At 45.5% G+C, this 22,140-nt stretch overlaps 1 protein-coding gene across 1 annotated transcript in view; it reads right to left on the reverse strand.

Moving 5' to 3' along the window:
* Positions 1 to 18,009, reverse strand: part of LOC119176422 (lysosomal acid lipase/cholesteryl ester hydrolase-like) — a 35,509-nt gene extending 17,500 nt beyond the window's left edge. The window contains exons 1-8 of the mRNA XM_037427685.2: positions 17,875 to 18,009; positions 13,838 to 14,068; positions 11,247 to 11,448; positions 5,416 to 5,527; positions 4,824 to 4,974; positions 2,786 to 2,878; positions 1,465 to 1,620; positions 712 to 783 (exon numbers count right to left, since the gene is read on the reverse strand). Coding sequence (XP_037283582.2) covers positions 712 to 783; positions 1,465 to 1,620; positions 2,786 to 2,878; positions 4,824 to 4,974; positions 5,416 to 5,527; positions 11,247 to 11,448; positions 13,838 to 13,996 — 945 coding nt within the window. The 5' untranslated portion in view covers positions 13,997 to 14,068; positions 17,875 to 18,009. The remainder of the gene's footprint in view (positions 1 to 711; positions 784 to 1,464; positions 1,621 to 2,785; positions 2,879 to 4,823; positions 4,975 to 5,415; positions 5,528 to 11,246; positions 11,449 to 13,837; positions 14,069 to 17,874) is intronic.
* Positions 18,010 to 22,140: the final 4,131 nt, after the last annotated feature.

Consider the following 22,140-nt stretch of genomic DNA (forward strand, 5'->3'; position numbering starts at 1 on the left):
TTTTGATTGTTCGTGGCCTCGGAAACCTCCCTCCCCACCACGGTGGTCTAGTGGCTAAGGTACTCGGCTGCTGACCCGCAGGTCACGGGATCGAATCTCTGCTGCGGTGGCTGCATTTCCGATGAAGGCGAAAATGCTGTAAGCCTGTGTGCTCTGATTTGGGTGCACGTTAAAGAAACCCAGGTGGTCGAAATTTCCGGCGCCCTCCACTACGGCGTCTCTCATAATCAAATGGTGGTTTTGGGACATTAAACCCCACATATCAATCAATCGTCTGAAACCTTCCAGCGCGCCATCTCGGAGGACATACATTCGAAGGAAGGCACAAGTTCTCGCGCTGTCGCGTTGACCGGAAAGCCGTCATTTTTTTTTTTTTGCTCGCGCCTTTAGAGGCACCACATCTATCGTGTAAAAGGTCCATTTTCGCTTTTAATGAAGTGTCTAAGGCTTTCGGTTTAAAAGGTAGCACTTTGGGCAAGTTCAATGACTGGAGCAAGTCTAAACACAAGACGAGAAGAATGTGTCGCCTGCATCATCTTTTTTTCCGGTCATGTGTCTTGTTTGTGCTGGCCATAGTGATGCATGTCTTTCTAAGCTTAGGGAGCCTCTACATGTAGACTTATGCCCGAACTGCGCACCCGAACGCGTGGCGGAAAGGCGTGTGAAGAGAGAAATTCGCGGGCGTCGAGTGATATTGCCCGGTGGCATTACCTGAGCGAAGTGAATCATGTTCTTGACGGAGGTCCCTGCTGGCGTGTGGCTGATGAAAACAGGCAGGCGAGTCTGCAAGACAACAGAACCACGTAAACAAAGTAAACGCGATCGGTTATCATGCGTGTTAACTGTCGCGTTGCGCATGAAGTCCAGAGTGCAGCACTCGTTGGTTTGTCAAACAGTTCAGCAAACAGTGGGACACGATAGCTGTGCGGGGAAGGGAACAAGGGTTATGACGCCAGCAGCGTTGCTGGCAGTGCGTATAGGACAAGTTCGGGTTGGTTTTCTTTCTTGTACCTCACGTAACTCTACCTTTCTATTCCAAAGATAAAGAGTTACGTCAGGTACAAATTAAGCTCGTGGGCGCTAAAAATCTTCAAGAGCTTTCACTGTACGCCTCTGCTTTACTGGTCATTGCGTGTATTACAACGCCGACACGTGCCACTTGTGCGGTATTTCAGCTATGATTGATTTGAAGTACAATGAACAAATCAAGTAAAGTTGAATGTAACACTAAAAGAACTCAAATTTTAAGAAATATTTCACTGCAGTTAAACCACGAGTTGGATACCTCATTCAAAATGCCATTTTTGCACCGTTTACGACCCGAAGAAATAGGCTTACATCGTCTCCTCCACACGTAATTCACCGAGAACGATGCTGCTTAGCTTTCGTGATCTGACAATAACCTGCGCATTCAGCATGGTATGGTAGGTGACAACGGAATCAATGGTAGTCATATGGTCTCACCACGTTGAATTCGTGCATGTCCGTGCCGACAATGAGGAATATGGCGTCCTCGCACACCTCCCTGAGCACGTGGTACTTGCACATGGTTTTGGCCAGGAACCTCATGAACCAGTTGTTGGGCAAGAAGTCGTAGTCGCCGAAAAGTTTGAAGAGCATCTGCATGAGTTACGTAACGCGTTATATAGAATACGCTGCTCATATAGTTGTCGCAAGTGTCGACAAAACCCCAACGACCAAGCTTGAGAGATTTTGCGCATCAGTTCCGCTCACGTAACGCCGCGCCAAACGTGTACGAGCATCAAACGAGCCTTTAATGCGCGCATTTTTACAATAGTAGTATAGTATAGTATAGTATAGTATAGTACAGTATAGTATAGTACAGTATAGTACAGTATAGTACAGTATAGTACAGTATAGTATAGTACAGTATAGTACAGTACAGTATAGTATAGTACAGTATAGTACAGTATAGTATAGTATAGTAGTAGGTTTCAGCGAGGAAAGTTACCCTAAACCTTGGACCTCCCACAGGAATGTATAACCGCTCATAAAACGAAAAACCGCTTATTATGAAGAGAGTCGGAAAAACGTACGCACCCCCACATACAAACGTAACATTTAACGACCTGGAAGCAGATCCAAGCAGGTTCTTCTCCCAGCCCTGATCAGCAGCTATGTGAGGTTTACCGAGATGAGATTCAACCATACCGCTGACATTGAAACTGCATGGTGGCTTACCCAGGATCACACTCGGCTGTAAGGCGTAAGCTATATGCCCTATTAATGGGCAGCACACACATTTTGTATATATTTTGTCTCGAGAGACGATGACGCTATTAAATCACTCTATATCGAGCACTAGTGCTGATTACTTGCTTGTTTATCTCATGCTTGCTCGTAATTCAACCTTCATTGTGCATAGTTGTACGTGAATAACTTCAGGTATACAGCAGTTGCGGTTAAGTCAAGATCATCTACGTTCGTCGTCGAGGTGGTGATACGCCTATAGGCTTCAACTTGCACGAAAAACAGTGCTATAACTACCAAATATGGTGAAAGCCTTCAGGATGAAATGTACAATAATCAGCTATATACTCCTGTGCAAACGCGGTTCACTTACGCGTTATATAGATTTTTAGGACGGAGGTATTAACCTTGCATTTTTTTTCCATTAGTTTCTACGAAAGTAAATTTGTACAAAATAAGAACAACCCTGAAAAGTAGTGGCAGCTACTAAAGTCCTTTTGGTAGGAACACTAGACGGCATCACATAGAAAGAGCGAATAACATGGAAATGAATGAACAGCGTGGCAAAACTCACTCCGGCGTCTTTGGCGAATGGTGCCAGCAGACGCACCGGTGACGTCATGAACGTCACGTTTGTCACTGGTCCCATCGCATTGAATAGCTGGATCTGAAATGAAAGCATCGCGGCCGTTAAGAAAAAGCAAATGCCATCAGAGCCCTTAGAAATGCAAATATCTCGCCGGAGTGTGCGGCGTAAGTTGTCTAAAAGAGCTACATGTAGGAAATGAAGGCCTGATTCAGATACCTGACGCAGAAAAACAAATGGACTCTATTGTGGGACTATTCATTAGCGGTAGGATACACGCTGTTTGACGCTGTATCCTTCACTTCATTGGCAAGAAAATTTTTCCTCCAGTATGAGACTTTGGCCTTAAAACTGAAAGTGTTCCCGATTCCTTGCGCTCGTAACCCATGCGTTCACTAATAAATGATTCATTCGTGAAAGCACAGCCGGGAAATGTTTTCTTTTCATTGCGATCTTTCGCAAATCCTATAAGACGGTCACTGAAAGCTAAAGAGATTTTGTAAGGTGAATTTAAACCGTTTGTATTACTTAATGCGCCAAAAGTAAACAAAAATAAAGAAAAGAGAGATTATAGCTTAGAGACGTCATTTTTCGGCAAACCGGCAATTGTGAGACGTCCGGCGGCGAAAGGGGGCCGCCACATCGATCGTGACGGAAGTCACACGCAGTGGGTTACAGTGGTCGCTTAGCAACCAAGATGATCAATAACTATCAAAGAAGGCTTAAACGGCCCTATAATGGGCGAGACGTACATCCATCATATTTTATGGGTCTCCCCAACTTTCTGCTTGCATTTTTTGCTTTGTTTCAACAGCAAAGTGAAGGAACCCGACGGAAGCAGAAGCCAGGAAAACTTTCTTGAAGAGGCCGCGCAGGCATAGGTACTCCAGACAGAACTATCTGTTGTGAAAGGAAAAGTTTAAAACTACCCGTTTGCAGCCAAAAGCCAAGATAAAATACACACGACTTGATCAGGAAGAAAACTACTTGGCTGACGAGAAACTCATCCTGGTCTGGGGATCGAATCCGAGAGCAACGTGTTTCCATTCAAAAGTGATAGTTATCAAATATTATTAAAGCCGTTATCAGTGAATATGTTTAACGTCTACAACACCATTTTCTAAACACGCTCAAGAGCCGCCGTTTTGGACTGATAACGTTACAGTAGCATTCGTATCAAATAAACAAACAGTGCTATGGTGGACTCACACGCATGAAATCGGCTTTCCGGTACATTCAACGTTTAATGACCACGATCATTTCATACTGTGACTTCGAAAATCTACAAAACAAACGCTTATCAGTCCAAGATGGCGGCGCCTGAGTCGAAAAGAAAGCGAGAAAGGCGACAAAAAAAAAAAAGACTGTCCCTTCTCGCCTTCGTGTCTCGTAGTTTTTCTTCATCACATTTGCTTATTAGCTTGCTCGGACACAATATATAAGCAGGGAGTACACCTGTAAACAATATACATGGCTACTTGTAGGCGCATTGTGCCAGGGCGTTACCTGATAACAAACATCAAGGTATACTTACAAACTGCGTGCTTATGACTATAATAATTGGCTAAGCTACTCTTCGGATCACCGTCGCCCCAGCCGTGGGGGTCCAAGGAGTAGCTTAGCCGATTACCATCGCCAGAAGTGTACATTTTGCTGGAATACCTGGAGTTCCTGCCCGAAGGGGATAGTATTTAATCCCGGCCACGGCGGTCACATTTCAATAGAATCGAAGTGTTTGAGGCCCGTGTACTTGAGGTCCACTGGGAAAAAAATTCTGGTGCCCTCCACTACGACGTCTCTCGGAATCATGCCATGACTCTGGTACGTAAAAACCCCAACTGTATTTATTGGAACACCATCTTAACATATTCGCTGTAACGGCAACGCGGTGGTCATTTTTACACGAACTGCCACAGACAAGCGATTGATTTGTGGATGCGGTTCCCCTCATATTTAAACGCAACACAAGGTTTTCGCTTCAAACGTCAACAGCAACTATTAAGGCCGGTGGCAGGTCTATACTCGCCTTTTTATTGTACTCCGGCCTCTCCGAGAGCAGCCCGAAGAGTACCAGCGTTCCTTGCGAATGGCCCACGTAGATGAGCTTAGTCTGCTGCGTCGTGTTGAGGACGTAGTCGAGCATCGCAGGCAAGTCGTACTTGATCATCTCGTCGAAACTGCGGAACCGTTGCAGATGGGCAACGTATCACTGTCACGACGACAATTTTGTAAGCTGCGATTCCAGTGACCCATGTTTCTAACCACTCATTCTAGATCATGCTATAGCGAAGATTGGACGGTTTTAGCAGCGCACCGCCGCGTTGAAGAAAACTGAAATCCGGTTGTTCACGCGTCAAAGCGCAGTACGATCATGAGTCATGCCGTATTTATTTATCTTTTTTGTTATATACTGGTGGCCTACCCTGGGTGTCAAGAGTGGCTAAGAGTGACACATAAATGGGTACAGCCAGGGCACGAAATAATAGCAGGGTAAAGTTTGATGGTAGGAGCCAGACCTTGAAGGTTCCAAATGAGCCACGGACACAATCATGGGAACTCGGACGCAACGTGCTCGAGACATGAACTTACAGACGTCACTCACGCCGTTCTATACGTACCTAAAATTCCAAAATTCTTTGTCCTTCCGCGTGTATTTGACGTGGCCGGAGTACGTGTTGCCGCGAACGTTTCCCAGCCAGACATCGTATCCGGCGTCAGCCAAGATGTAACCTGAAAAATTGGTTGCGAAAGAAACGAGAGACTCTCGGGAGGAGCATTTACAGGCCAAATATGCCAGGCTAAAAACTGACCGTAGCCACCAGCATCCCTACCTTTCTGTTAGTTTATGCTCGACGCGTAGGCCGTTTTTCGGTCACAAAGCGAACACGAAAAAAAAAAAAAAAAACTCAAGGTTCCTTACGCATTTCCGTAAGACGACTAGAAAAGGTGAAAACTATCTCTATTTCTTACTCGATGTATCTAGAGTTGCTGTAAATGGCTCTAGATGTATCGATCCTCCTACGCCCGCGCTCCGTAAGTTTTCTCCACATTTACCTGTTTTTGCTTGGCCTCCGTGATCAGCTCACATTTGACCGAACGATGATGTCATGCGATGACATTTTTGCGTGACCTGACGGCACGCTGTCACAAATTTATGTGATCTGTGACACCATCACTTGATTTTTCGCCTCACGCGTGTTGACGCCATAGACGTAGGACGCCGACGTTCAACTTTCGTGTTTGATTCGGCATTTAAGGCTTTCGCCTCAAAGCTCACTATGCGCTGGAACAAGCAAGACGACAAATCATTTTCTGAAGAGAAGACCCCAGGCATTGCTATTGTACGCTGTCGTTCTTTATGAAAGCGAACACGCGAGCGTGGGTTCTGTGCCCTGCTGGATGGATGATTGATTGATTTGTGGGGTTTAACGTCCCAAAACCACCATATGATTATGAGAGACGCCGTAGTGGAGGGCTCCGGAAATTTCGACCACATGGGGCTCTTTAACGTGCACCCAAATCTGAGCACACGGGCCTACAACATTTCCACCTCCATCGGAAATGCAGCCGCCGCAGCCGGGATTTGATCCCGCGACCTGCGGGTCAGCAGCCGAGTACCTTAGCCACTAGACCACCGCGGCGGGACGCTGGATGGATGGATGGATGGATGGATATGGATGGATATGGCTGTACCCTTTAGATCGGGCCGTGGCTAGCGCCACAAAGCCGTAATACCTAATGAGCCAAAAACTATATTTATCTTTTTTTCCTTAAAAAGTGAGTTTGAGGATTCGTACTTTGCAGTGAAGAGTTTAATTTTCACTCGTGCCTTGACTTTAGCCACCAATCAGATTTTGCCCTCCCGGTCCCTAAACCCCAGTGCTTTGAAAAACTCTGCGCCATCATCCTGAACTATAGGGTGAAGCCCTTTACAGAACATTATCCAGTGTTCGGCAGTTTCTTCTTCCTCTCCACACGCACTGCGTACTGTGTCTACCCCTTCGTATTTGGCCCGATATGTCTTGGTTCGCAGTACTGCCGTCCTGGCCTCAAACAGTAGAGAACTACCCCGAGTATTATCATAAATCCTTTCCTTGGCAATTTCCTGCTTAAAAGTTCGATAGATCTCTAGTGCGGACTTCTTAATCATGCCCATTCTCCACATGTCAGTCTCCGTTTCCTTCACTTTGTTCTTAACCGATAGCTCTTTTTGGTTTGGCCACCTGCTGCTTTCTAAGTATTTACCAGTCAACTTCCTGGTTCGCTTCCTCCATTTTGTATCGACATTCTTCATGTACAAGTAGCTGAAAACCTTCCTAGCCCAACGCTCTTCCCCCATTTCTCTCAATCGCTTCTCAAATTTTATCTTGCTGCTAGCTTCCCTGCCCTCAAATGATGTCTATCCCATATCACCTTGTACTCCCTGATTTGGTATATTCTCGTGAGCTCCTAAAGCAAGCCTGCCTATTGCACGTTGCTTAATTTCTAATCTTGCTTGAACTTCTGATCTCATGCACAAGACCGCATTGCCGAACGTCAGCCCAGGAACCATGACCCCTTTTTATATTCCTCTCACAACATCATATCTATTGTAATTCCACAGTGCCATGTTTTTCATGACTGCTGCATTTCTGTTACCTTTAGTCGTCACGTATATTTCGTGTTCCCTCAGATACTCGGACTCATTGCTTATCCATACGCCCAGATGCGGCTGCTGCCTAAAGCGCCATCAGCCGACAGCTAAAAAAAAAATCACACGCCCTTTTGGCAAACAAAATAACGAGTCATGGTCAGTCAACGAGCACTGCTAGATAAAGCTCTCGCTTTGGTCGTGTAGAAGGTGACCAAAAGTGCCACGCTTTTTTGACGTCTCGGTTGATAGGGCTTTACGCAGCTGCCGAAAAGCGCAGGCCGCGCGCTCGCCTCTTCCCTTTCACAAAGGACGACAGTGTGCCAACATCGTCAAATGAAACGCGAACAGCGGTGAGCATTCACGATTGGCAGGCGCGCGCATCCTGTTCGGCAGCTTTGTCTACATGTGCGTGCCCGCCCATGGTAATAAGTTGACGTCGCGCACTATACCATCGTGAATGCTCACCTCTTTTCGCGTTTCATTTGACGCAGATACTACACTTCACACTATACTACAGTATACAGTATACACTCTATACTGTGCGTGTAATGGACAAATGCACGTGTATCTTGACAGTAAGATGGCAAGTTGGGCCAGTTGGATTACGTTCATAATTGAAAATTTTGATTGATAGATATGTGGGGTTTAACGTCCCAAAACCACCATATGATTATGAGAGACGCCGTAGTGGAGCGCTCCAGAAATTTTGACTACCTGGGTTTTTTAATGTGCACCCAGATCTGAGCACACTAGCCTACAACATTTTCGCCTCCATCGGAAATGCAGCCGCCGCAGCCGGCATTCGATCCCGCGACCTGCGGGTCAGCAGCCGAGTACCTTAGCCACTAGACCACCGCGGTGGGGCTATCCTTTTCGGCAGCTCTCTCCATATGTGCGTTCCCGCCAATGGTGATAAGTTGATGGCCCACGCACTATACCATCGCGAAGGATTGCCGTTGTTCGGGTTTCATTTGAAGCAGATACTACACTGCACACTATACTACAGTATACAGTGTACGCTTTATACTGTGCTCTATGCGTGTAATGGACAGATGCACGTGTATCTTGACAGTACTTTCTTCGGTCCACTTCATTTTTTTTTTTTAGTGCCTTCATCCCTTGCCGCCAGGGTGAGACGCACGCTTGGTTGCAAAACGTAAACACACGCGTTTGGTTGACTTCCCTGCCTCTCCTTCGTTCTCCTCCTCCACCTGCTGCTGCTGCTGCTGTTTCCCTTTCACCTCTCGACGCGTCCTTGCAGATCCGTAGCACATCTTTTCAGCAAACAAAACATAACCAGTGAGACCTTCAGTAAGGTAAAATTACCACTACTCGCCCGCCTTTCGTACGCAGCGATAGCAGCCAAAGGACAAGGCTGGCGCTCGAATCACCGAAGTAGTGGCGGCGTTATCAGTTATATCATGACCGCACTTATCAACATTCATCTCCACCCAGAGGAACCCGTTTGTTTCGCTGATACACACCGACACGTCGAGGTCACTGCTCGTTCAGGTGGGTGGATATTTTCTGGAAACATTTCCCGCTAAGAAACGATATCAAAAGGCAGATCACTGATCAAGAAAATGATATTTGAAATGTGTAGCGTACGTACTGAAACACTTCTGATCTCACCTATCACTGCATTCTTAAATAATAATAATAATAATAATAATAATAATAATAATAATAATAATAATAATAATAATAATAATAATAATAATAATAATAATAATACCCACATTATACTCATGGACCGAAAGTTGAGAATTCATAAGGCTAAGCAGTGCACGAGCTTCTGTTTGTATCGGTATAGTTATGAATCGTGAACACCTCAATTACAGCGAACATAGCCATTATTGGCCGAGTTTGCAGAGCCATGATGTGATTACCATCAGCAATTACCCACATAGTTATATTTAATAATGACGTCACCTTTTGATCCGTCAGTATTGTATACGCGCTAAATGTATGTCGTGTTTTATTTTGGGGATGTTTCGTCATATTAATGGTTCTTGTAGTTTCTTTTTAGGTTAAAATGAGTTAACTGTCCGGTGTGCATCTGTTGTGGTACTGAATCGATCAAATGAACATTGATTCATTTTACAAAGCAAGATTGCAACTTGAATGATATTCAGAAGATGGTCCCCAAGTTCAGAAGATACTACCGAAACCTTCTGTACGTGAATGTTAGTTTGATTTACAGAATAAGCAAATAAATATAAAACTAAGCAAATCAACCCCCAAAATGGGTCGATTACACATACAGAAAGAAAATCTTACATTACAGTGTTTTGATGTATTTTTTTTAATATTGATGAATCATTATAAATCTCTAGACCATTTTCGCCCGTATTCATGTGAGAAACACCTAAAAAACTGATCATATCATTCTTACGACAGTTAGGCGCGGTCTCTGTGTGGTTCATTGCGCTCAAGGGGGCATTTTACTATTCGTTTGTTTCTTTCGTAGCCAACTGGTGATATTTTTTTCCTTTACCGCAAGTACGCTGTCACTAAGCTAAATATATTAGCCACGTTGCGTCTAAATTTTTTGCTCTCCCTTGCTCATTTATTATACCACGTCGACAGGAGCAGGAGGTCTACGGAAGTACGGAAATATTTATTAGTTAGACAAGGTAAGGAAATAGGTTACCTTTATAACTACATACGGTGTCGGCTAACTCATGGACCAGGGTTGATTTGCGCTGCTATAGTTTGAGACTACCGCTTGAACTAGAGAAACGGTGCCTTACCCGACGAACATGTTCTGTATTCTGCAAGCGACATGTAGCTATGACACTTACGAAGCAGTATTAATAGTAATTATCCGTGTCTTCTTTGACATTTCACCACTGCAACTTAGAAGGAGCATGATATGGTCTTCAGACCACGTATACTCAAGAGTTACGAACGACGACGGAACAAACGAAACTTTATCCTCGACTTAATGTTTGGAACGTAGATATAGTGTCTTCATCATGGCATCAACTCTTGACAAGTGCCCCCCTATCGGAGCGTTAACTGTAGTGCAGTCGGTATAAATATGCATGACCTCTGTACCAGTCAACAATGTTGAGTGTGGAGGCTAGCCCCGCCGCGGTGGTCTAGTGGCTAAGGTACTCGACTACTGACCCGCAGGTCGCAGGATCGAATCCCGGCTGCGGCGGCTGCATTTCCGATGGAGGCGGAAGTGTTGTAGGCCCGTGTGCTCAGATTTGGGTGCACGTTAAAAAACCCCAGGTGGTCGAAGTATATGGAGCCCTCCAATACAGCGCCTCTCATAATCATGGTGGTTTTGGGACGTTAAACCCCACATATCAATCAATCAATCAGTGTGGAGGCTAACGAGACTTCTTGCAGTAGACATTAGGTATATTCGCACCAGGAAATAGTATATTCTTGTTTCACGACCATCATGTAATTTCTTTCAGTACGCGGAGCGATAAATTAATTGCTGCACAGGCATAAATAACTGCGTCATACAGCTGTCAACACGTCGTTCTACGACTCGCAGCGTTTAAATTCTGTTTTAACTGCTTTGCTCCGTCGTCTTCATTTTTTTTTTCGTTTTCACGTGAAGCATCGCGCCGTTTATTACGCGTGTCGTTGGAAGTGCCCTTGCGAGCAGATCCTGATGCATGCGTCCGAGTGCGCGCGCACGCCATCGCGCTGTTCGCACGATCACTCACACGCGGCTATATAGGGGACGTGCGGAGTTGTACATTTTCGCTGATCCAACTTCCCTAGTAGCCTCCACGGCGTTAACTGCAACGGAGTGTGATAATAGTTTAAAATAACAGTTGGTTGGCAAGTTACCGAGACTCTCCGGGGGAAAGTTGATGACCCAGTCGGCGGAAGAACTGAGCAGACCGTGCTGTAGGAAGACCACCGGCTTCAGGCCTTTGGTGTGGCGCGACTTGCGGCCGTCCGGTATTCTCTGGATGTTGAGGACGAAGCCATCACTGGTCGTCACCTTGTGCTCTTTCACGGGGTAGCCCTTGTCTCTGATGATTTCCGTCTGAGGAAGAAGCGAAGGGAATAGAGAGTGGAGCGAGTGCGTGGCTTCAGGTTTGCAGGCTCATATGTACGCACGAGTTGTTTCTATGAAAACATTCAAAAAAATAGTCTACACTAGAGCATCGTGTTGGAACATCATCATAGACGTTATGGTTCGCATAACGTCGACTCCAAAGGTACGTGGCACCTGCCAAAGGGAACCGCGTGGTAATTTTCTTATTGAGCAGCACGTCATCAAATGAAGCTAAATATATGTATAAATGGTGCACGGAGAGACATATGTTGAAGCGCTGTAGATATCTAGATAACCAGCTGTTTGCACTTGCTTAACGATGCCAACAGGAACATGAGTTTTAGCAACTACAGAAGTGATAAGCTGATATGAAGTGCTGGTGTTTGCGAGGATGATGGGCGTGGACATTGTTATATCATTAAACTTCAGCGCATGGCACCTAACTACGATTGACGTTAATCTGACATGACGACTGTATCGTAGGAGTACGTATGTAATATTTATAAAATTGGATAGCCAACACCGCAACTACAATTGAAGTTTCACGAACATTATGGCCTATCGAAAAAGCAGTTCCGAGACCTGGCTTGGCTTTGTGGTAGAATACTTGATTGCCACGCAGAATTCTTGGGTTCGATTCCTGCTGGGGCACTGACATTTAACCTTTGCATTAATAGGGTCAACGCTGCCGATGTCAGTTTTTTCTGAACGCTCCCGTGTTAATGCCCATGCATGTGTGTTCTGGTCGTTCCTGGGCAGATACTAAACGTCAATCACCTGTGACGCATACCAGTGGCACATACGCACAGGTGAGTATGTGCTACTGTCTGACGGGAAGTGTTTGAGGACGTACGCGACGGGATTGTGACATTATTTATCTCTCAATCAGCGTGTCATATTCGTAAAATCATCTTACCCTGCCATACTAATTTTGGTTGACGCCAAGTTGAGGCGGTGATCGCAACAGCACCCAGACTTAAGCGGACAGACAGATAGATACGCAGATAGATGCCAAAAGCGTTCACAGTATACGCAAAGAATTGCTTCGAATTTAAAACCAGATTATCACAAACGCCATGTACTAATACCATTTTAATGTTGTACAAACAATAAATCGAAGGACACAGAGTGTAATATATACAAACTAGGTCGTCTCTCAAAAGAAACACAAAGTCTTGTATAGGCCTAACTAGTTTTGGAGATGAAGATGACCTCTACGGTTATTTTCGTTTTAATTACTGCGATTATGCCTAAATTTTCATCAAACATGAAATTGACCTGTGTGTTCAGCGCCTTCCTATTCTGCCTCTATACGTATGGCTGTGACTAGCAACTTTCAATACCCTGAATATGCTACCGGGATGATGGGTGCGGTGCGCTTGCATACTTCTTTCTGAGTTGAAAAGCTAGCCTTAAGCAAGAAATATGCAGCAGCTTCACGGTCCTAAACGTCGCGAAAACAGGTAATTTTTTTTATCCATTAATTCTTCCGCCAGTTTCTCCACGATGGTGTCACAGTTCACTTGGCGCAGACATGATCGGCTAGCCCTCTGCGAAATTAAATTTGTGGCGAGCGCCGACGACAGCGCTTCTCCCGAATGGCCTAGTGACGGTAACATTGCGTTGCGGCGAAGGGCTTGCGAATGGATCACACAGTTTAACGTGGCAGAGGCAAGAACGATCGCATGCCGTAAAGTAGCTCAGATTTCCTGGCCATCACTCAAAAGTAGAAGTCAGAGTGCTCTCCTTATCAGCTAGCCTTGAGCCACTCCGCAGCGGTCATCCGAAGATAAGGAGTTTATTGATTCTTAGAGAACCACTAGACTCGTAACGTCTACAGTATCTCTGCGTTAAGCTCTCTGATCCGTATCATAATCAAACACTAAGATAATGAGCAGATGGGAGCCTGCCTGCCCGATCTACGTCAGGTCTTGTTGAAACCTTAATTACTAAAGTTATAATTGCTAATTTTATATACTGTTGTTTTACAATATAAGCGTAATCACTTGCAGCAAGAAGGATGTCCTAGGTTTGTCGACGAAAACAGCTATGCGGCGATACATACATGGATGCTGTCATATTGGGGCTAGTACGGTTAAGAAATAAAATATCGAATGTAAAAAAAAAGTTCGTAGCGCAAGCGAAGAACTTGATTGCTCGAGTGGAATCTAAGGGAAGCAGCAAGTAAATTTCATGAATCTGTGTTAATCCGCGCAACCACTTTTTTTTACTTTTCTGTTTTGACGCCTACCGTGTGGACATTCGATAGTCTCCCGGAAGATGGGAGGCAGTTTTGCAGTATGTCGACGGCGCCTGCCACTGTTTACAAACACGGAATAAACACATACAGCTAGAAAACTTCGAGTCGGACACTCACAACATTCCTGCACGCATCTGGATCGATGGGACCTTTGTTTTCGAAACCCGGCACTCGACAGACTTGCCCACGGACAGACGACGGTAGAAGCAGCAGAAGGGTAGCGAGGCAAGCGGTGAGCATCACCATGCATGTGCCCCTGATCACGATCAACGCCATGGTCACTCTCGGCGTGTGACACGACACTGGCTGCCCTGGCTGCGCCGCCGCTACCCGAGCCTTGCCACTTATCTGGAAGAGAACGGAAATAAAAAGAATGTGACCCAGCCGAACAATAGGTGCTGTACAAGATGCGTTAGCATGTTATCGTTGACACTCTGCACGTGTTGTGCTACGCAGCACTTTAGTTGGATGCGTTGCGAACTCAAGATACTTGCTTGAGCAAATTGATTCATAGCTGTATACGTATGCAATCAGTTTTGCAACTTTTTTTAATCGCTTGTTCTCAGAGCTGTATTCTCAGAAGTGGCGCATGGCAGAGTTAATAATGTCCTTTTAAAAAGTCGTCCTCCCAAATTGCAGTTTCTACATGCAGCAACGCGAACGTTGGGGCTTTTTATCCAACAAGTGAAAATACCGTTTTTTATTCGTTTTTTTTCGTTTTTCTTTATTATTACAATAAAAAACTTCATTAAAAAACTTCAATTAACTTCCCGTGTGCTTTTGTTCGCTTCATTATCTGTCGGCTTGCTGCAGCTGCCTCTAAGAAGCCCAAGTTCCTGAAACGCTCGCGCTTCATTTGTTCATTGTTTTTACGGGTGATCAAAAGTAGGGTTTATTGTTTCCATCTATTTTAGCGCTGGCAGGTATGTGAATACTACCTGCGCAAACAAGTTATGCGTCCAGAGGGACACGAAGCTAAATGATTATCGCTCTTAGTCGTCCAGTTAACTGAAATTGAATAACCAAGTGTTGATGGCCTGTAGTAAGGGAGTGGGTTTGTACTTAATGAGATCGTCATGCTTGTACAAAGTTGCACTACACAGAATTCTTCAAGCTATCTGGCTACAAAATTTAATTGTGGTTTTCATGATTACTTATGCATGCCAGTTGGGATAGGCACGAAGTTCTAATCGTTACTATGATGATAATCGTTACTATGATGGTAATTAAAGATGGTAATCGTTACCATCTTTCCCTATGCCGTTGACGCAAGGCCGTAGCCAGGGGCTGGCACACTGGGATCATGAGCCCCCCACCCTTACCCAATCTCCCAAAATTTTTTTTTTCGACATGGAATGCAGGGCACAAAATGACTCATGAGGCACATTCTATTGGTCTAGTTTGGTTTATTTTGACCATCTGCGGTTCTCCTGAAGTTCATTCAAATGCAAAAAAAAAAAAAACGAGTTGTGCTTACTCTTCGTCCCCATCAAAATCAGGCAGCCTTGGCCGGTAATTGAACGCACGCCTTTGAGGTTATCACTGAGATGAAGAACAAGCTTTACGTCATCCTTGATATCTTGCATGTGTAATCGTGCGTACATGATACAGTTATATAAACTTAGCGGCCTGATATGCGAAAGCGCAGACGTGCTAGAAGAATTATTCCAAGTCAAAAAACTAATGGCTGCAGGTCTTCACTAGCAACATGTCCGCGTCGTGTAGACACTAAAATGCTCATTCGTCGGGCTTTCTTAATTTGGCTGCTGGCTGCGATAACATATCACTTTGTGTTGCGCGGAAGGCGCAACATGCTTGCAGAAGTGGCATTCACGTACCTCCCAGTGCCTAATGTGAACAGAACATATAAATCACGTTGTATACAATAGAAATTTGAAATAAATTTTAAAAAAATATTTTAACAGGAACTGTCACTGGAGTCAACGCTTCTAGCTACAGACTTGTCCTTATCAAGGAAGCCGTTGCTTTCCTTAGCACCATGTCTGTAATTCAAGCCTTGAAGCAAAAGCGTATTCATACACGATGCTTCCTTGAACATCTGCCTTGCTTTGAAAGGCTGTGGCGGCTGCATTTCCGATGGAGGCGGAAATGTTAGAGGCCCGTGTACTCAGATTTGGGTGCACGTTAAAGAACCCCAGGTGGTCAAAATTTCCGGAGCCCTCCACTACGGCGTCTTTCATAATCAAATAGTGGTTTCGGGACGTTAAACCCCACAAATCAATCGATCAATTGCTTTGAAAGGAATTTAAATGTACGCGCGACTTCAGCGGTTGCACGAAACGTCTCTCCACTGAATGAGCCCTTTGCACACAATCAGCGGAATGAGCTGTTGCTAAGACTCGTGTTCAGACCTTGCGCCACTGCGCCAGTTATATTTCAGAAAAAGGAAATGGCAAGCAGGCGTGCGTCGGGCGATAATGAACACTATCGGCCCAGTGAGATGCAAGCCGAGTGCCGCGGCAGAGGATGACGCAATGGCGTAAGCATAGGCTCGCGCGTGTTGCGTTTCACTTTGTATTTGCGGGCTCGTGACCGCCAGTTAGACAAATCATGACACATCGCTTTTGCGGCTCTCGTCGTAGAAATAAAACAGCGAAATTCTTGACAAATTGATTGATTTGTGGGGTTTAACGTCCCAAAACCACCATATGATTATGAGAGACGCCGTAGTGGAGGGCTCCAGAAATTTAGACCACCTGGGTTTCTTTAACGTGCACCCAAATATGAGTACACGGGCCTACAACATTTCCGCCTCCATCGGATATGCAGCCGCCACAGCCGCGATTCGATCCCGTGACCTGCGGGTCAGCAGCCGAGTACCTTAGCCACTAGACCACCACGGCGGGGCAATTCTTGACAAAGTAGGCGCTCCAGTATGAGCATGAATTCCTTCCTATTGTTTTTGTACGACACAATCTATTCGCCTTTCGGAGTAACGGTCTCAATGAGTACGTAATAGGGAACGTATGCGCACGTAAGAGTTGCAGTTAATTCACCACGATAACGCGCGCGTTTAAAGGCTGCGAAAAATTGGAGGACTCCCGAGCATCGCCTTCGAGAGTATATAGAACGCAATAGCGTAATTATCCCCGTTCACACTGCCGTCTCAATCGCCACCATGGGTTCGGCTCTCGGTGCATGCCACAATCGTGCAGCAAGGAAACCAATGACTGTGCGCGTAACATTGGTCGCTTCAAATCAATATATCCTAGAAAGCCTACAGCGAGTACGGTTGCCGTAATTCTTCGTATCAATACGCGCCTTTAAGGCAACGCACAAAATAACGCAAACCTACTTTGCCTATGCTTTTGCTGTTGATTATGATGATTAAATATATTTGCGCGCTTCGTGAGGGGTGGGCCTTTCAAACATCCTGTCGTTGCGCTATCGACGTATTTTGACGCCTGGCGTTATTCTGCGCGTCGGCCATGCAATATTACGTGCTTTAAGTGAACTTCTTTCGTTATATGACATTCATATAGCGGTTTTTTTTAGCGTTTTCAAACAATCGCGTGGGTATATATGTGGAAGAAAACATGATTGCGACTCCGAAGGTCTGCGATTGATTCCCACTGGAAGCCATGATGTTTATTATTAACTTTATTCACATTTCTTTTTCGGTGTTTCGGTCATTGAAAATGCTGATTTTTAGCTCACGAGCAACGACACCGAAAAATCAATTTCTTCGAAACGAGCCCTTTAACGCTAATCATGTCAATAAGCGACTCAACTAATGCGTATCATTTTTTACACTAGAGAATCACTTCAACACGAACGAAACCTCATACGCGTGATGCACGTACAGTAAACTCACTCCTATAACATGTTCCATATCAATTGCATTAGTTAGGGATGTGCACTGAGAGAACCGCGCGAATATTACATAACCAGAATTCGAATATGAGAGTCGCACGTGTCTGGATGCACATGTATCATGATTGCAGCAGAGAAAATGTGAATAACTTAAGACAACCCGCTGGCGAAAAACAACATTGGTATCAAGGCATTCAAGGTTCAGAAATGTTGCCATGGCGTTAACGTGTCTACTTCCTTGAACCTAGCTGTTGTTGTTATGCAGAGTTTATCGACGCAAAGTTTGTCAGGTAACTCAGAGGAAAATCCAGTGCTCTCACCTGGCGCCTGACGACAACGGCGGCGGCAAACCACTCGATTTGGCGACCGCTCCGAATTGGGCGATTCGGTGACAGCAATCGCTCCTTTGAGGGGAAAAAACAAAACACCCGCCCAGAGACGCGGCCGATATATCCCGGAATCGGTCGTCGCCTAAACAGAAGGGTGTCAAACCACCAACTCCATATCAGCCGATGTCTCCCTCGTTCGCTGAAGTCGGGCGGCCCTCGTGTTCTCTTGCACGGAAGGAGAGAAAGAGAAAGGCATACGTATAGCTGTAGTTATCCCGCGATGCCGCCATCTTTCCTCTTCCCTTTCCGCGTTATCCTCGCAGAGACGTACGGCTCGACCTTCGAAACACTAGTCGCGTGTCCTTTCGCTGGGCGGTTATAAACACACGTCTGACGCAGCCTCTGGCTCGCCGCGGGCGCGTTCCGGATTGTGCCAGCGCAAGCGTTCTCGCGTGCCTGGGAGATGGAGAGGAGGAAAGGGACGCGCCGTTACGCGAACCATGCCGTAAGAGTCGTCAAGGACGACGACAGGCCGCAAGCGCGAGAGCCTGTATATGAACAAATAACGTGTGATAATTAACAAGAAAAAAAGAAAGAAGCAAACCGAGGTCTATAGAAGCGCACATTATAAGGACCTACTTGCAGTACAGTCGGCAAATGGACGTTGGTTTATTCAGGCGAATGTCTTAGATGCCTCGCGAAACGAGAGACCTGACTGTCGGCCGCATCAACACGGATGATTAATAGAAAATCACTCTATGGCGCCATAAAGACGTGACCAATCGCCAAAACCTTACGTGATCATGCGACGTCATAGTGACGTTGCGTGATGACACCATCACGTGACGTCGCCGCTCGGTCTAAAGTGGGCTGATCACGTAGGCCGTGCACAGCGAGGTAAGGTGCAGAAAGATTGCAACGCCTCAGATCTTGGAGGCAGCGTAAGACTACGGTAGGTGGAGAAAGCTTTCGTGGAGGCGGGGGCAGACGACAGAGAGGACTGGATGAGAAGAACAAAAAAATTAATTTCGCCTTCGGGTCCATCGAAGATTACACTAAAGAAAGGGGACTTCAGTGCTCAGCAGACAAATCGGAACTCATTCGGTTCTCCAAGAGTAAAAAACAAAGGACAGACCCGAGCCTGCGCCTTGAGGTCAAGCTAGACGGTAATATTATTCCAGAGAAAACAACCGTTCGAATCTTAGGGATGTGGTTACAGTCCAATCAGCGATGTCTCCACACACTGAATATGCTTAAATGAACAGCTCAACAAATTGTTCGTATGATAGTTCGAATAACGAACAATCGTGCTGGACTGAAAGAACAGGACGTGCTTCGTTTGGTAAAGAGCTTAGTCATCAGCAGACTAACATACTCGCTACCCTACAACAACATGAATAAAGAGGAGAAAGAAAAAGCAGACAAAATAATAAGGATGGCGTATAAAGCCGCTCTGCGACTACCACAAAGCACTTCAACTGCGAAGCTATTAGCGCTCGGACTTCACAATACATTTGATGAGTTGGCTGAGGCACAAGTAACCACCCAGATTAACCGCCTGCTACAGGCGCCAACCGGCAGAAAACTTCTTCAGAGGATCGGCCTCGGTGAACAAGTACAGGCACATGAAAGAGCTAAGAAATTGTCGTGCTCAGTCAGAGCATAGTACAAAATATGCCCTCTACTGAAGAACATGGACCCAGTTTTACATGCTGGAAAACGTAAAGCAAGAGCCGCTTACATAGATAAAAGGACCAAATATTTGAATACGGCGACATTTAATGACGCTGCACCATATCAGGCAAATGCAAAGAACATGGTGGCCGTGGTCACAGACCGAAAAGGAAACGTCATAAGTTGTGCCTCCATAGCCCAAGCCTCTATCACAGAAGCGGAGGAGATAGCGATCGCGCTGGCAATCAAGGAGGGCAGGGAGCGAAAAGCCCCAGTGACAATAATCACAGACTCGAAGGCTGCATGTAGAAATCACGAAAAAGGTAGAATATGTATGAAGGCCTTCCAAATTCTAACCAAAGCTCACAAGGACTTTCCAATTGAATACACCCAAACCATTATCTGGGCGCCAGGGCACGAGGGCGTCACCGGGAACCAGTTTGCGGATGAGGCGGCTCGAGGCTTCACAGATTACCGAGCTTCCTTGCACACTGCAATAGAGGATCCAACGCCCCTAGACGCCAACTTTGGTACAATTCTTCAGTATTACAGGGACAATAGAAAAGTGTATCCAGCACCGCATAAGAGACTCACAGCAATGGAATCGGTGGCATTACGCAGAATCCAAACAAACACATACACGAACTTACACAGGCTGCATGTATTACACCCCACAGCATACAAAGATATATGTCCGTGGTGTGGGGCCACACCAACTCTGCTTCACATCACGTAGGAGTGTACGCATCACAATGAAGAACACCACAACATGAACAACACAGAGGAACAATGGGAGGCGCTGCTGTCCAGCTCGGCCATTGTTGATCAGCGCTGGCTGGTCCAACGGGTAGAGATGACGGCTAGGGCCAGCGGAACCCTGGAATAGGGGCCCGACCATTTGGAACGCTCCGCGTTATGCGCAAATAAAGTTTTCTCTCTCTCTCTCTGTCGTCGTTCTGTTCTCGCGCTATAACAACCTTTATGTCATACCAACTAGCCCAAACCGCCACGCGTTGCCTATGATGTGTGCTTCCATAGTGCAGGGATTCGCAGTATGCCCGCCGTGCACAGCCACCGCTCACGCCACGGCGCCACCATCGCAAGAAAATAAAAAGCGGCTTCGTATTCTGGTCTCTTTTATAGTATGCTACGTCCTTCATGCGTTTCTGGGGGTAATAAAGAACATTATTTCGTACACTGCATACGCGCTGCGCACAAGGGATATCCCACAGAAATCACGCCATTACACTGGTCATTCACCCAGTCGTGCTGTGTGCTTATTATTTGTTAAGCCCATAGCTTTCCGGGAAGTTGATCGTGAAGGCAGCATTTCCAGTCTGAATCAATATTTTTTTTTTTTTGCAAGTTAAGAAGCATTGTTCTGTTTACGTCACACCAAGATTGGATGCAGTAGCATGTTTTTGAGGTAGAACACAAAGATATATGTGGTGGAGTGGGCTCAATATCTACCCAAGAATCAGTCACCTGCATTTAAACTAGACAACAGATAAAAATAACCAAATAATACTAACTTATGTGTGGCAGAGAGTGAAAGATATGAGCATCCGGTAATGATAGTAAGTATATGACGCTAGCTTACAGCGGTTCCGTTCTCCGCATTTGATTGTCGCCCTCTGTATATACGGTCTCGGCTTTGTGCGAAAGACTTTGTTTGGACGCGTATCTCGGAAGCCTCAGATTGTGCCGGCTAACGTATCCTACACGGCAACAGTAGCGTCTTATTCGACGGCCGAATAATTTGTAGCCGGACATCCTGTAGCAGCGCGTAATGGTGACCACGTACAACGTTGGATGCTTGTTGCAAATTATAGCGTACAAAACTATGCCGCACCTATCGTACGCATTACTTCGTAGCATAGCCATCTGAAGCAGGACATTGCGCGGAAGGCAGGGATTTATAGACCACGTTGGCACACGTGCAGTATATAGTCAAAACATAGGCAACGAACATTTGGCTATTCAGTCAGTCATGCATATCGGCTTGTTGCGTGAGTATCACGTCACGTACAAACGCGCTCCTTTCTTTGAGCAATGTAGTTCCGAGATTAAAATTGTGCTGCCTTTCATAGCCAGTCTGTATTTAAATGGCTTGAACCCGTGGAGACATCTAGCCGTTCATGTTTGACGAAAATTTGGCTGTAGTTCTTTCGAAGGAAAACGGTACTGGTCAACAGAACTTAGTTTGCCGCCCCCATTACCACTCGGATCTATGAAAACACAACGAAATTGGTGCACCCTTGTAGTTGAATCCTAAGCTCCGCGTCTGCAGGCCGAGCTTAATTTGGTGTTTACTTCCACAACATTACTAAACATGAACAGATATGTTTGTGTTTTGTTTGTGTTGTTGTAGGTAGGGTTGGGTGAGGTTAGGTTGGATTTAATCAGGTGATCGTATTCTTTGACTGTTTCACTGAGAAAATGAAAGATTTGTTGTACATTGGGCTGAATGACATAAAACTTTTCCAATGAACTGATTTTGCCTTTTCAAAGTTGTGTATTACAAGATAAATATTGCTCTATGAACACAAAACAGGTCCTTGCCTCATACTTACCTCAAGAACG

This window comes from Rhipicephalus microplus, chromosome 3 (assembly GCF_043290135.1).
Source record: "Rhipicephalus microplus isolate Deutch F79 chromosome 3, USDA_Rmic, whole genome shotgun sequence".
Taxonomy (NCBI): Eukaryota; Metazoa; Arthropoda; class Arachnida; order Ixodida; family Ixodidae; genus Rhipicephalus; species Rhipicephalus microplus.